Source organism: Heterocephalus glaber, unplaced genomic scaffold (genome assembly GCF_053883595.1).
Source record: "Heterocephalus glaber isolate CG9 unplaced genomic scaffold, H.glaber_assembly_v1.0 deba00001446, whole genome shotgun sequence".
NCBI classification, from domain to species: domain Eukaryota; kingdom Metazoa; phylum Chordata; class Mammalia; order Rodentia; family Bathyergidae; genus Heterocephalus; species Heterocephalus glaber.
The window spans coordinates 9722945-9735881 of NW_028258298.1; the positions used below are offsets into that span (position 1 = coordinate 9722945).

Here is a 12937-nt window from a genome sequence, read left to right on the forward strand (position 1 = left end):
AAATTCCAGCAAAAAGAAACACAATGAAGGAAATTACCCAAAAAACACTTTTTAAAAATGTTCAGGGCAAAAGTAGCCAGATTTTAAAAAAGAGAGAAAAAAAAAGAAGAAAAAAATGGAAACAAAGCTTTTGTAAATAAGGAGGGAAAGAGGGGTTGAACAGAGGGTAGGGGAATGGGAAAAAAAGAATCAGGATATATCATGTACAGGTAAAAAATGAAGAATGTGATCATTATGTGTACCTAAAATGTACCAATAAACTTAATTTGCGGGGGGGGGGGGTACCGGGGATCAAACAGGGGTGCTTGTGCTTGCAAGTCAGATGGCAGAACCACTGAGCTAAATCCCAGGCCCAATAAACTTAATTTTTTAAAAATCATGTTAAAAAAGTAACCAGACAAGTAAGAAACACAAAACAAAAAACCAATTAGACCTAAACACAGATTTACAAAATTTGTAAAGATCAAAAGAACATGGGCCAGGGATTTAGCTCAGTGGTTCCGTTGCTTGCCTTGCAAGCACAAGGACCCGAGTTCGATCCCTGGTACCAAAAAAAAAAAAAAAAAAAAGAACATACTATACGCTGCCAAGGGAAACAAAGCAAAAACTAACAAAAACACCAAACTTAAATTACCCATAGATAAATGAGACCCAACTGACATCAGTTATGTTATTAGAAACAATGGATGCTTTAAGTCAATAGATCAATGTCTTTAATGTTTTGAGGGAAAATAAATTCTATATTCAATTAAACTATCAATCAAAAGTGACAACAAAATAAAGGATTTAAAGTTTATCTCTTATTTTTTTCTGAGGAATAACACGCTTCAGCTAATTAAGAGTAAAATAAGAACAGGACACTGGATCTTTGTTGTTTGTTTTGTTTTTTTGATACAAAGTCTCCTTATATAGTTCAGGCTGGCCTTGAACTCACTATGTAGCCCACACTGGCCTCGAACTCACAAGGATCCTCTTGCCTTAGCCTCCCATGTGCTGGGATCGTGTGCAACACAGACATGTGCCACTACGCCTGGCCATAATGATGTTTGTTTTTTTTTAGAATCTTGAAAATAGTAGATCTAACCCAGAAAAGTTTTGAGTTATACAGTATGCTTACAGATTAGAGACCCATGAAAGGACTTTCTTTTTTTTTTTTTTGGTACTAGGGGGCCACTGAACTCAGGACCTTGCACTTGTGAGGCAGGCAGCGGCACCACTGAGCTACATCCCCGGCCCATGAAAGAACTTTCTGCAAATGATGACAGTACAAGGAAGGAAGGAAGGAAGGAAGGAAGATGGAATGCACTATCAAACTAAGGGGCTGGCTGATTTCAAGAGAAGAGAGTAAAGGTACTTTTTTTTTTTTTAACTATAATGAAAAAAAGAGGTAACTAGAAACTCCATGAAAAAGAGCTGATAAGATATTGGTTCAGATATGAAACAACTAAAAAGCAGCATGATTTGGAGGAACTGCTTGAATGTACAAAAGGAGAATCTATTCAATCTGGTCACTGCAAGCACTCTTCTTTGAGTGGCGTGAGAATACACTAGACAGGTGGAAGAGGAAGGAAAATCCTAGCTCTCCACTTAAGCATGTGCCAAAGATTAGTTACTATGCCACAATAATGTCAACTCTGTTTACTTGTTTTCAACTTTGAATCAATTTAGAGGGAAAGCATTAAGACTTTATGGGCACATAACAGATCACCCATGACAGTGTTGAAACAGAAGGAACATGACAAAAGTCAGGGGACAGTGAAAGACAGAAGTGGAAAAGCTGGCAGGGCCAAACCTACAGCAGACAAACGACTATAGATTTTAGATATTTAGGATGCCAAAGGCAATAAAAAAATAAGTATTAACATCGAAAACTGAGTGGCCGCCGTGGTGGCACAGACCTCTAATCCTAGCTACTTATGAGGCTGGGACAGGAAGATCCACAGTTTGAGGCCAGCCTGAGAAACTTAATGAGACTCCATCACCAAATACAAAAGAGGAGGGTGAGGAGGTTCTGCTGGGGATACTGCCCAGCATTCCTTGGGCTCTATTTCCAGCACCAAAAAATAAAACAATCAAAACAGGAGTAGAAGGGAAAGAGGGGAAGGAAGGAGAGAGGGGGAAGGATATTTCCACTTTTTAATAAATCAAGAAAAAGTTATGTAAGCATATTGAGAGTTAAGTGTCCAGAAAAACCACCAGCGCTGCTTTGGGAAGCAGGGTCACAGAGGGGCTGAGTGAGAGCCCATCCTGTTCCTATGAGCTTTCTGGTGCTGTTACTGGGTTATGTGACTGCAGTTACGTACATGACTTCGTAAGTGTCCTGGCGCTGCCCCGGAGACTGTTGTTGCTCAGTAGGTCCACATCCTGTATTTGACCAAGCTCATAAAACAATTCTGATCAACAGTGATAGTTATGAACTATTTAAACTTTTTTTTTTTTTTGGTTTGAGACAGGGTGGTCTTGCTATGTAGCCCAGGCTGGCCTCAGACTCACTGTGTAGCTCAGGCTGGCCTCAAACCTATGGCAATGCTCTTGCCTCAGCCTCCTGAGTGCTGGGACTGTGGTGTGCGCCATCACACTCAGCTAAACCTGATGTTTCGTTATATTTTCATTCAAACTTCAGATACTATGATTCTATGATCTCATATGATAAAGAAGCACCCGGGGATTTAGCTGGGGTTATAGCTCACCTCACTGGCCTGGCATGCACAAGGCTTTGGGTTTAATCAGCAGTATGGGGAAGGGGACCCTAGGTGGGCCAGCCAGCTGTCTTGATTACTCATTTGTCATTCAGAGAAACTGAGTTCTGGAAAGTAAGTGAATTTTTCTGGTATTACCTAACGGCCACAAGTCTGAGGTTTTTCTACAGTACTGGGGATTGAACCCAGTGTCCTCACACTAAGCTACATCCCTGGCCCTTTTTTTTTTTTTTTCGGACCGGGGACTGAACTCGGGACCTTGCACTTGCAAGGCAGGCGCTGGAACCACTGAGCTAAATCCCTGGCCCCTATCCCTGGCCCTTTTTAAATTTTTTTGTTTTGAGACAGGGTCTTGCTAAGTCACAAAGTTGCTAAGTCACAAAGTTGCCTACGCTGGGCTCAAACTTGAGATCCTCCTGCCTCAGCCTCCCAAAAGCTGGGATTATAGGGGTATATATCACCACACCCAGTGGTGTTTTCCCTGGTAGGTGATCCTGTCATTCTGGTAGTGTCCTAGTTGAGACCTATCTGGCAAGACAGTCCCTGCTGGTCACTGTTCAGAGAACTTCATCCCTTATCTCAGCTGCAGCGGGACGGCTGCTGAGGACAGCACTGTGGACGTGCTGAGAGACCAGTGTCAGGCTGTGCTGTAGAAGCCTCCCAGAGCCTGGCGTCCCTTCCAGCTGCTAGAGGACCTGCTCCACTGCTCTGCTCTGCTGAGGCTGGCATCACCTTGGGGTGCCCTCCAGCACCACAGTGGCTCTGGCCTGACCATGTCCAGCCCCAGAAAAGAGGAACACAAGGAAAGAGAAGTCCATGCAGGCCCAACACTGGGAGGAGGCTGAAACCAAGCAATTTCACTTTCAACAATAGTGACTAAAAACCAAACAAGGATGAAACCCTATAAATTCATGGGAAAATGTTCAACCCTCCTTTTGTTCCTGAGATAAGGTCTCTGTAGGTTGCCCAAACTGGCCTGAATCTCCTGCCTCAGCCTCCCAAGTAGATAGGATTACAGGCATGCACCACCATGCCCGACTCTTGTGGGAGAATACTCTTCTTAATCCACGTAAGAACCAGCTAGTTTGTCTTAACTATTATTTGGAAAGTATACATACAAAACAAGGTATGTGTATTTATATAAAATGTACACCACTTAAATATCTAGAATAATATAAAAAGCAACACACATAAAGAATACAAGTCCAAGAGATAGACCACAACTAGAACTGTGGTCATTCTCTCTGCCCTGCCCCTACTAAGGACAATCACCTTTCTGATGCAAGTTAATCATTTCTCTGTTATCTTTCCAGTCCTACTGCAGTTGTATGCCTCCCTATGTAGTATATGTTTAGTGCTGCTTGTTTTTCCAATTTACATCATTGGAATCATACTGTGCTTCTCATTTCCTGCTTTTCTTGCCTTCTATGGTGAAATTCATCCTTTACTGATGCATGCAGCCACCATTCATTTTCACTGCCACGGAGAGGGAGCCTGCTGTTGGAATCCACCTAGGTTCATCTAGCCTACTGTAATTTAATTGTTTCTGGTTCTATCATGAACAAGGCTTATAGAGAAACTTCTGGAAATAGCTGGTCTTTTAAAATGCGCCTCCCAAACAAATTCTCACTCTTCCTTCCAAAGGTCTGGGTTTTATCTCTGTGAAGAGCACAGGGCAGAAAACTCTGACCTGTGCCTTAAGTACTGGGTGTCTTCTGTACCCAAAAGGATGCAATTCCCAGTGTTCCAGCCCCTTTCACACAGAAGCCATCTCCTCCTCTGAACCTGAGATTCCACCCCCTGCTTTACAGCAGGCAAAACAACTGGCCTTTTTAGCGGCAGTTTTGGTTTCTGAGTCACACCTCTCTCCCACTATCTTCCCCACCCTTCTTCCCCAGGTGAGAGAAAACAGATCTCATGAAAGGGCTCCATTGAGAGCTGCAGGTGTGAGAGTGAGACAGCAGGAGGAGCCAAGGAAGGCTCTGCCCTGCCAGGGTGGCAGAAGCAGCACAGACCACGTAGTATGCTGCTGGGCACCTGGCCCACTGTTTCCTCAGGTTTGCCACCTGGCGATGGGAGGAAGAAAGGAAACCTACTGTGGTCCGTGGTCAGACCCCTTTCCCCGTATTTCAGGTATTGCCACCCAGACCCATGTAATGGGCAAGGTGGGAAAACGACACACTGACAACACCCTTGGATACACATCATATCATATGCCAGCTGTGACGCCAGGAGCTTTATCCACCTTATTTCAATAGACTGTAACCCATGACAGTGGCCATGAAGTCAGTTTAGGACTTAAGACCCACATTTTAAAAAGAAGGCAGATAAAACTGTAATTAAGTAGAAAATACTCGAGAGTGTTCCACAAAGTCGTTTTGTATTATAAAACTTGCGTTTCGCTGGCATCCACATATATTTATTTATGTGTTCTGGATCACAGAGCAAAATGTACTCACTGAGGGCAAGGCTAAACAGTGTTGCAATACAGTTCCTTATCTACTTCATAACCATCAAACTGAGGAGTGCTCGGTTACCAGTTTAACAGAGAAAACAGCTAAAGCTACTTCTCCAACTTCATCTGTACCCCAACCCCGCCACTGCCCCTGCCCATGTGCCTGACATAGCAACTCCTTTCCGTTCCTCTTTCCTCCCTAGACCCTATGCTTTTCTTGAAGCTAGAACATTCTCCCGCTCCTCCCATAGCTCTTCAGGCAGCTGGCTCCTTCCACCCACCAGGTCTCAGCATGGGTGTCATTTCCCTTACAGAGACCCACCGGACCCCAGTCTGAACAGCCCCTGCTTCCTCTTCTGCTGCCTGCCTTCCTCTCCACAGCTCCAGAGACAGAGGTGACATCTGCTGTACCCACCAGTCAGACCCCGAAGCCAGCAGAGTACAAGCACAGGCAGGCCCGTCCCAACTGCCGAGTGAATGACAAAATGTCCCAAACCCCCATGGAGGTGAGTGAGAGCCAGCGTCCAACTCAGATCTGACCCAGGGCTTGCTCTTCACCCTGCACTGCACGGAAACTGCGTGTCACTGCCTTGCAAAGTGTCAGCACCCACATGTCCAACTCCCAAAGCCCAGGCCTGCTCCACTGTGCCACCTGGGCAATGAGGAGTGGCTCCCAGGGGCAGCTCAGAGTGGTCAGCCGGAAATCTGGAGAGGATAAATGAATGCAGAGCCATTGAAACCTGTAGACTTAAGGAAGAAATTTACTAGTGACAAGAGAAAATACCAGAAAAAAACAGCTGAGCACAAGATCTATGCTGGAGCAGCCAGCTCAGGAATAAGGGGTGAGAAACTCCCCTAGGCAAGGAATATTCTGGGAAAAAACCAAACAGCCAATAATTCTAAGCAGCAATAAATCCAAGGCAGCAACTGTGCAGGGGCCATAGAGGGCCAAGGTCACAGGAACTGCCCTTTAAGGTGCCTCCCCTGGGTAGTGTTAAGCTGTGATTCAGAGACAGAGGAAGGACTCAGGGGCCTCAGAAGGCTCTGTGTAGGCTGGAAGAGCTCAGAGAACGGGCTACTAGGACACTTTGACAACACTGCCACCTTGTGGCTGTAGAACGCCTGGCCCACGGGAAAAGGTAGATTGATTCTTCAGCGCCTCTTGTGGAGCACCTTTTGAGTCTAGCTGCTGGGGCTTGGAAAGGGGTCTAACTTAGGGGCGGGGATTTAGCTCAGTAGTTCCAGCGCCTGCCTCCCAAGCGCAAAGTCCGTTCAATCCCTGGTACCAAAAAAAAAAATGGTTCTGAAACGGATCTAGCTTGGCTCTCACCTTCAAAGACCTCTGCCCCTACATCCAAACAGTGATCAAACCCTTCCCTTTTTATCTCTTTTCATAACTTCTGTGTCTCCTGCTGCTGACCCAAACAGGCCAAAGGGCAAGGATGGCTGGCATCTTACTCAACTCTGAAGCTACTATACCAACCATAGGGCCCAGAACAGCAGAATAGCTGCCCCTATTTAGTAAGTGGCAAGTCCTTCTGAGTAAGGCACTCACTGGATCCTCACATTGCACCTGTGAGGCACCCAGAAAGCCTCCAAATGCAAATGTCAGTAGGTGTTTAGTTCAGTGTGAACTAGGAGATTCTTGGAGAGGCCAGGGATGGAGAAACAAAGGCCAGCATTGCTTTTTTGTTGTTGTTATTGTTATTGTTTTGAGGCAGAGTCTCACCATGTGGCCCAGGTTGGTCTCAAACATACTATGTGCTCATGATAGCCTTGAACTTGTGATCCTCCTGCCTCAACCTCCTGAGTACTGGAATTACAGGCATGTGCCACCACAGCTGGTAGCAGATGGTGTTTTTTATTTAATTTAATTAATTAATTATTTTTATTTTTTTCTGGTACTGGGAATTGAACTCAGGACTTTGCACTTGCCAGGCAGGTACGGTGCCACTGAGCTACATCCCCAGCCCAGGTGGTGTTTTGTTTTTTTTTTGTGCCAGGAATCAAACTCAGGTCCTAGTGCTTACTTACAAGGCAGGCGGCGGAACCACTGAGCTAAACCCCCGGCCCTCCAGGTGGTGTTTTTTAAAGACCTGTGCCTCTCAAAGTTTAATGTGTTTGTGACTCACATGGGAATTTTTGCTAACACGCAGACTCTGATTCTGCAGTTTGGAGTAGACCTTGGGATTTGGTTTCTAACAAGCTCCCAGGAGATGTTCATGCTGCTGAGTAGTAAAAATCTGGGACAGATACTGACAAACTATGACCAGCATGTCACATCTGAGCCACAGCCTATGTGTGTAAAGCAGCTAGCCAGGAGTAATATTTTCAGAGAGGTGGAGAAGGAAGAGGAGATGAGGAGGAGTTTGAGGCCATCTGTGCCTCACGAGGCCTAAAATATTCCTCCCCCTTTTTTTTCAGACTGAAGACTTACCCAGTGAACACTAAGATACATTTCCCAGCTCTTTTTTCAAAATTTTATTTAAGACAGGATCTCACTAAGGTGCCCAGGCAGGCCTGGAACTTGCAATCCTCCAGCCTCAGCTTCCCAAATGGCTGGGATTATAGATACGCACCATGCACGAAGTTACTCTGGCTCTTTACCCAAAAAAAAGTTTGCCAACCTCTAATCTAGAAAGTCACCCAAAGCCAGGGTGCACAGCTGAACAAGGGAGAGACAAGGACCAAGCCCTGAAGCAAACTGTCGTGCCTTCTAAATCCCAAGGCCTAGTCTGGGCAGGGAAGGCAAGAGGGCAATGCATGGATGCTAAGAAGCCAGGGAAAGAAGAGCTCCTGTCAGAGAGTAACAGGTGGGCAGGAATGGCGCTGGGGGGATGAGTCATGGAGACTATGGGATTCGGAGCAGGAAAGAAGGTCCTGGCAAATCATGGCCTCTTTTGGAGTTCATCTTGGAAAAGATAAGTGGAAAGACAGAGCGATGAGCAGCACTATTTGTGTGCAGTGCAGTACAAGTACTATAAAAATAAATAAAAAGGAAACCTTGGGGATCCCATCTGAGCAGCAAAACCTTCTAAATCTGGCTGAGGGTGAGGAAAGGAGGTGGAAGATCTGGGAAAGGTAAAAGAAAGGACACGGCGGCAAAATGATGGCCCTGGAGCCTAGTTTGGGGGCCCCTCCAAGTTGTGTTTAACTACAGTGCCTTTTGTCACACTTCTGCCACCCGTGTGAAGGAATACACTTCTTAAATGTCACTGCCTGAGAAAGTAAATATAGCTGTCCACTTCTGTCAACACAAACTGATGAAGCTGGCTCCCTTTCAGGGAAGACCAGTCTGCTTTGCTTTCTGTTGTGAAAGGTCTGCTTGTCTCACATTTGCAAAGGACAACAACAGTGCTCATTCACGGAGGGGGGACGGGACGGGGGGGACACAACACACAGACCACACAACAGACTTTTCTATAAAAGAAGACTACAAGGCAGGGCAGAATATCTGCAAAGCCACACCGTGAGGGATGAGACAAAACACCAAAAACATCTCAGCTTCCGGGCTGGAAAGAACCATTAAGTCAACTAGGCTACCTATAAAATCTAACTGTCTAGAAAAAAAAGTGTATGCTATGCCTGGCTTTGGGGCATGGAATACTCTTTTTGGTAAATTAAAAAATGCTTGCAATCAAAAACAAGTCTCTGCCTATTACCTATGAGTTCCTGTCCTCAAGCCCATCCTGCTTGATCACGCTGCTTATTGCCCCATCAGAAAGGGGGTACCTCTGGAGGAATGACTACTTTTGCAATACCCAGTATACTGCCCGGGTCACAGTCTAAGAGTGTGGTCAAGTGAGACCTTAGTCTACTCAAAGTTCTCCTGCCACCTATGGGTTGTGTGATTTCAGACAAGTTACTTAGCCTCTCACAACCTGATTCCTCACTAGGTGTGGTGGTAAATACCCGTAATCCCACAATCTGGGAGATTGAGGCAGAAGGATTACGAGTTTGAGGCCACCCCGAACTACCTAGCAAGACCCTGTCTCAAAAACAATATTAAAACAAACAAAAAAACCTGTCTCCTCATCTGTAAAGTCCCATGTAAAATATTTGGCATGCTTGTTAGTACAATGAGAGTTTAATAAGGTGTTGATAATTATTTTCATTCAGTTATTAGTTATGAATCTATTAGTCAGAAGCACATTTCCTCCATGAAACGTACACCAGCAAGGGTTTGTCACCCTGAGCACTATGAATAATAGTTCTTTGCTGTGGGGCCTGCCCTGTGCATTATAGGTTTCCCAGCAACCCTGGCCTCTACCCACTAGGTGTCAGCAGCATGGCATACACCCCAGCTCTGATAACCAAAACTGTCTTCAGAGACTGATTGCCAAATGTTCCTCAGAGAACAAACCCTTGAATATGCAAAGCAGAACTAGAAAGTCTGGTGACCACACCCTGGTTCCCACCATGGTGTCCTCCCCACACTGCAGCCACCTCAGTGCCACTTGCTCACCACTCAGCTGCCTTGGAGGGAAGAGGTGATAGGTGCTGTAGATGTCATTGGAGAACTGCAACTGGAGCTCAGGGCTGCCCGTCAGGAGCTGGGCCACCTGCTCCACCTGAAACGGTGTCTTCTCCAGGATCACAACAGCATCCTCTCCATCCCCACCCCCAGAGTCCTCATTCACCTGTGGGCAGAGACACCATCAGTGAGGCCAAGTGCAGAGCCACAGGTGAGGCCTGCAGAACAGAAGCAGAAGCTCCCAGGGCCTGCGACATCCCAGCACTTGGGATGTCCTTCCTTGCAGCCTTCCTCTGGGGAAGTCTAACCAATGTCATGCGTGTGCTTCTCTTAGACAAGATGTCTTAATCTGAACCCTTGTGGCAACCCTCACATCTTTCTTCCAAAAGACACAAATTTCTCAGCTATCTTCTACTCCGGTTTAGAAGACCTCTGCCAAACTCTCCCCATTGTAGAAAAAAAGGTGAAGAAACTTGAGAGCTATAGAGATTAAGTGACTTGCCTAAAATTGTGCCAACAGTTACTATTGAAACAGAAACTAGAATCCAAGTCTCCCAGCTAACTCAGCTGGAAGGCTGTCATGTGTAACAACTTCAGCAGGTGATGCACACTGAAGAAAAGTGGGGCTGAGAACACCAGACAGGCCCTTGTAAATAAAGACAAGAGACCCAGAGAGAGGCACAGAAGCCTCAGCCCCGGATTCTTCCAAAGATGTGAGCTCCTGCTAGTAGTAGTTCTGGGGAACCCCCAAAACATTCATTGGCTAGGCCACTTCACTAGTTTGGGATGGTCTCCTTCTCTACCTAGCCCTTTGCTAGACAGCTAAGCACATGGTATTCAAAGTCAGTAAAGTATCTGTTTCCACAGACATACCATGTAGTCATGAAGATCAGGAGTGATAACTCTCAGCTCCATCTCAACACTTACCCCCCACTTACAGCATACATGAAAGTATTGGTAGGCATGAAGTTAGGTTTTGACAGGCCTGATGGACAAAAGGGGTGGGTCCAAAATGGCATTCCTTGTCAGGTAAAGAAACAAAGATGCTAGTGTACAATACATTTACAGTAACTTCTTAGGTCTTGAACACTGAGCACAATGACCCCACAGAGGACAATTACACATTGTATACAGTCCTTCTGATCCCTGGCTACCTGGCCAGCTAACTCCAGAATAAGGCATACCGCATTCCTGGCTGCCATAGCCTACAGCCCAGTGATATCAGGAAGAGAAATTTTCTTTAAAGACTCTCCTTCCTTGGGATCTGACCTGGTTTAAATTTAATTACCTTTTGTAAGTTTCTTACATGATTAAAGCCCTGAGAAAACACTGACAACGGAAAAAGGTCGGGAGAAATTCTGCAACTTCTAGGTAATTTCTAAGTAAAATGGTGATAAGCATAATTACCCCAGTTCCCTAACACCCAGGAGTAACTCTTGGGTGCATAAAAATGAATCCGAACTTGCACTCTGTATTTACTTCACAATAAATTCTATCTATACTTCTGCACGGCCTTGTGTCTTGCCAGAATTCTTTCACCAAGGGAAAAACCGAGGACTAAGGAAGTGAAAGGCCAGCTGCTCACCCCATTAGAACCCGGCTTCCTGGCAACAATATGTGAAACTGGACTAACAATTTAACAATCTCTAGTTACGCTGAAATGTAAAGCAGGGATTTATCTCTTTCAGTCGCAACGTCATCTCCAGGCCAGGGCCGAAGAAGACATCCAGCAACATTTACTGGATTCCTAGCGCCTTTATATATTGAAAGAATGGTGATAAAGGGCTTGAGGAACTTAATTCGAATTTTTTTTTACCTGATACACTCTATAAAGATTACTGCATATTTGTAGGGAAGGAAAAATTGGGAAATTAAACCCAAAAGTATTCATTCCTTTATCTCATGGGCAATCCGGTCGCTCTATGTACAGCCCCCACTCCCCGCCCTTCCCCATCACGTGATTGGTATTTTCCCCTTGGGATGAGAAAACTCCGCCTCCGCGGTGATGATTGGTTCCCTACTCCCGCGTCCCCACCCTCGTTTGCCCGGTGGTACCTTCCCGTGTAGGAAAATGATTTTGTCCCTCGCAGACTCCCTCAGCACTCTTTGCACTCTGAAGCCGGAGAATGGTAAACAGACGGGGGTAAAAGTACCATTTCCAACACCTGCTTCCTTTTCCTCTGTGCTAGGAGCTTCTACATCCTCTGCATCCAGTTCGCGCTTTCTTTTGGGTTGCAGCGGTACTGCCTCCGCCATGCTGCCCGGCAGGAGCTGTGCGCCTGCGCGTAGGGGCCACAGGCTCCGCCCATAGGGGGGAGCGCTTCTCCTGACCAGGCGGGGCTACAACTCCAACTCCAACTCCCGGCGTGCATTGCGCCAGCGGGGCTGCCGTCCCAATTTCCGACGTACTCCGTGCCCTCGGATTTGTGACTCCAATTCCCGGCGTGTTTCGCGCAGCCGGGGCTGCGACTCCAATTCCCGGTATGCTTCGCATCGGTGGGGCTGCCACTACAGTTTCCGACGTTCCCTGCGCCGCCAGATCTACGACTCCAATACCCGGCGTACTGAGTAATCCTGGGGCTGCGACTCCTGTACGTCGGGTGCTTCCAACGGATTCGTTGGGTCTGCGCGCGCTTTGGAGCGGATCTCACTGACCTTGCGAAGAAGCGGGTGTAATCCGTTGCAACTCTCACCCTCCACAGGCTGAGAGAAAGGAAAAGTCAGGCTAGCGGTTGTGCCTATTGAAGATCCCCCCAGGAGGGTCCTCGGGGAGAGAGCCGGAAGACCCTCCTTGCTCCTGTCACTGTTGGACACCTTGTCTGAATACTGACTTTTTGAAGCCAGTTACACCCACGCTGAGGAATGACTGTGGAATGTTTCTCGAACATAACTACCAACCTACTTTCTTAGTCTTTTTTTTTGGTACTGGGGATAGAACTCAGGACCTTCCGCTTGCAAGGCAGGCGGCGGCGGCACCACTAAGCTAAATCCCCAGCCCCTTAGTCGGTTTTTTATAGCAAGTACTTAAGCCATTTTTCTCCCATTTTTGTTATTTTACAAAAAATTTTGTGATCAGTGCTTTATAGATTTAGCACATTTTGCTGAAAAGAAAGGTAGGCAAACAGGCTAGAGGTAAACCTCGCGTGCAGATAAACGTGCTCAGACACTCAAACACGTACACCTGACTGGAAGCCTACCACTATGCCTTTGTTTCTGCTGTGGTATCCGGGGGGTGATTTTCTTTTTTCTTTTTTCCATATAAGACTTTCAGTTGTACTTTCTGATTTTGTAAATTTCTTTTGTGTCCAT

The 12937-nt window shown here is 46.2% G+C and overlaps 1 protein-coding gene across 1 annotated transcript in view; it reads right to left on the reverse strand.

The window, feature by feature from the left end:
- Window positions 1-11924, reverse strand: part of Dcps (decapping enzyme, scavenger) — a 38421-nt gene extending 26497 nt beyond the window's left edge. Inside the window, exons 1-2 of the mRNA XM_004921164.4 lie at window positions 11684-11924; window positions 9620-9794 (exon numbers count right to left, since the gene is read on the reverse strand). Coding sequence (XP_004921221.3) covers window positions 9620-9794; window positions 11684-11884 — 376 coding nt within the window. The 5' untranslated portion in view covers window positions 11885-11924. The remainder of the gene's footprint in view (window positions 1-9619; window positions 9795-11683) is intronic.
- Between the last annotated feature and the right edge of the window lie 1013 nt (window positions 11925-12937).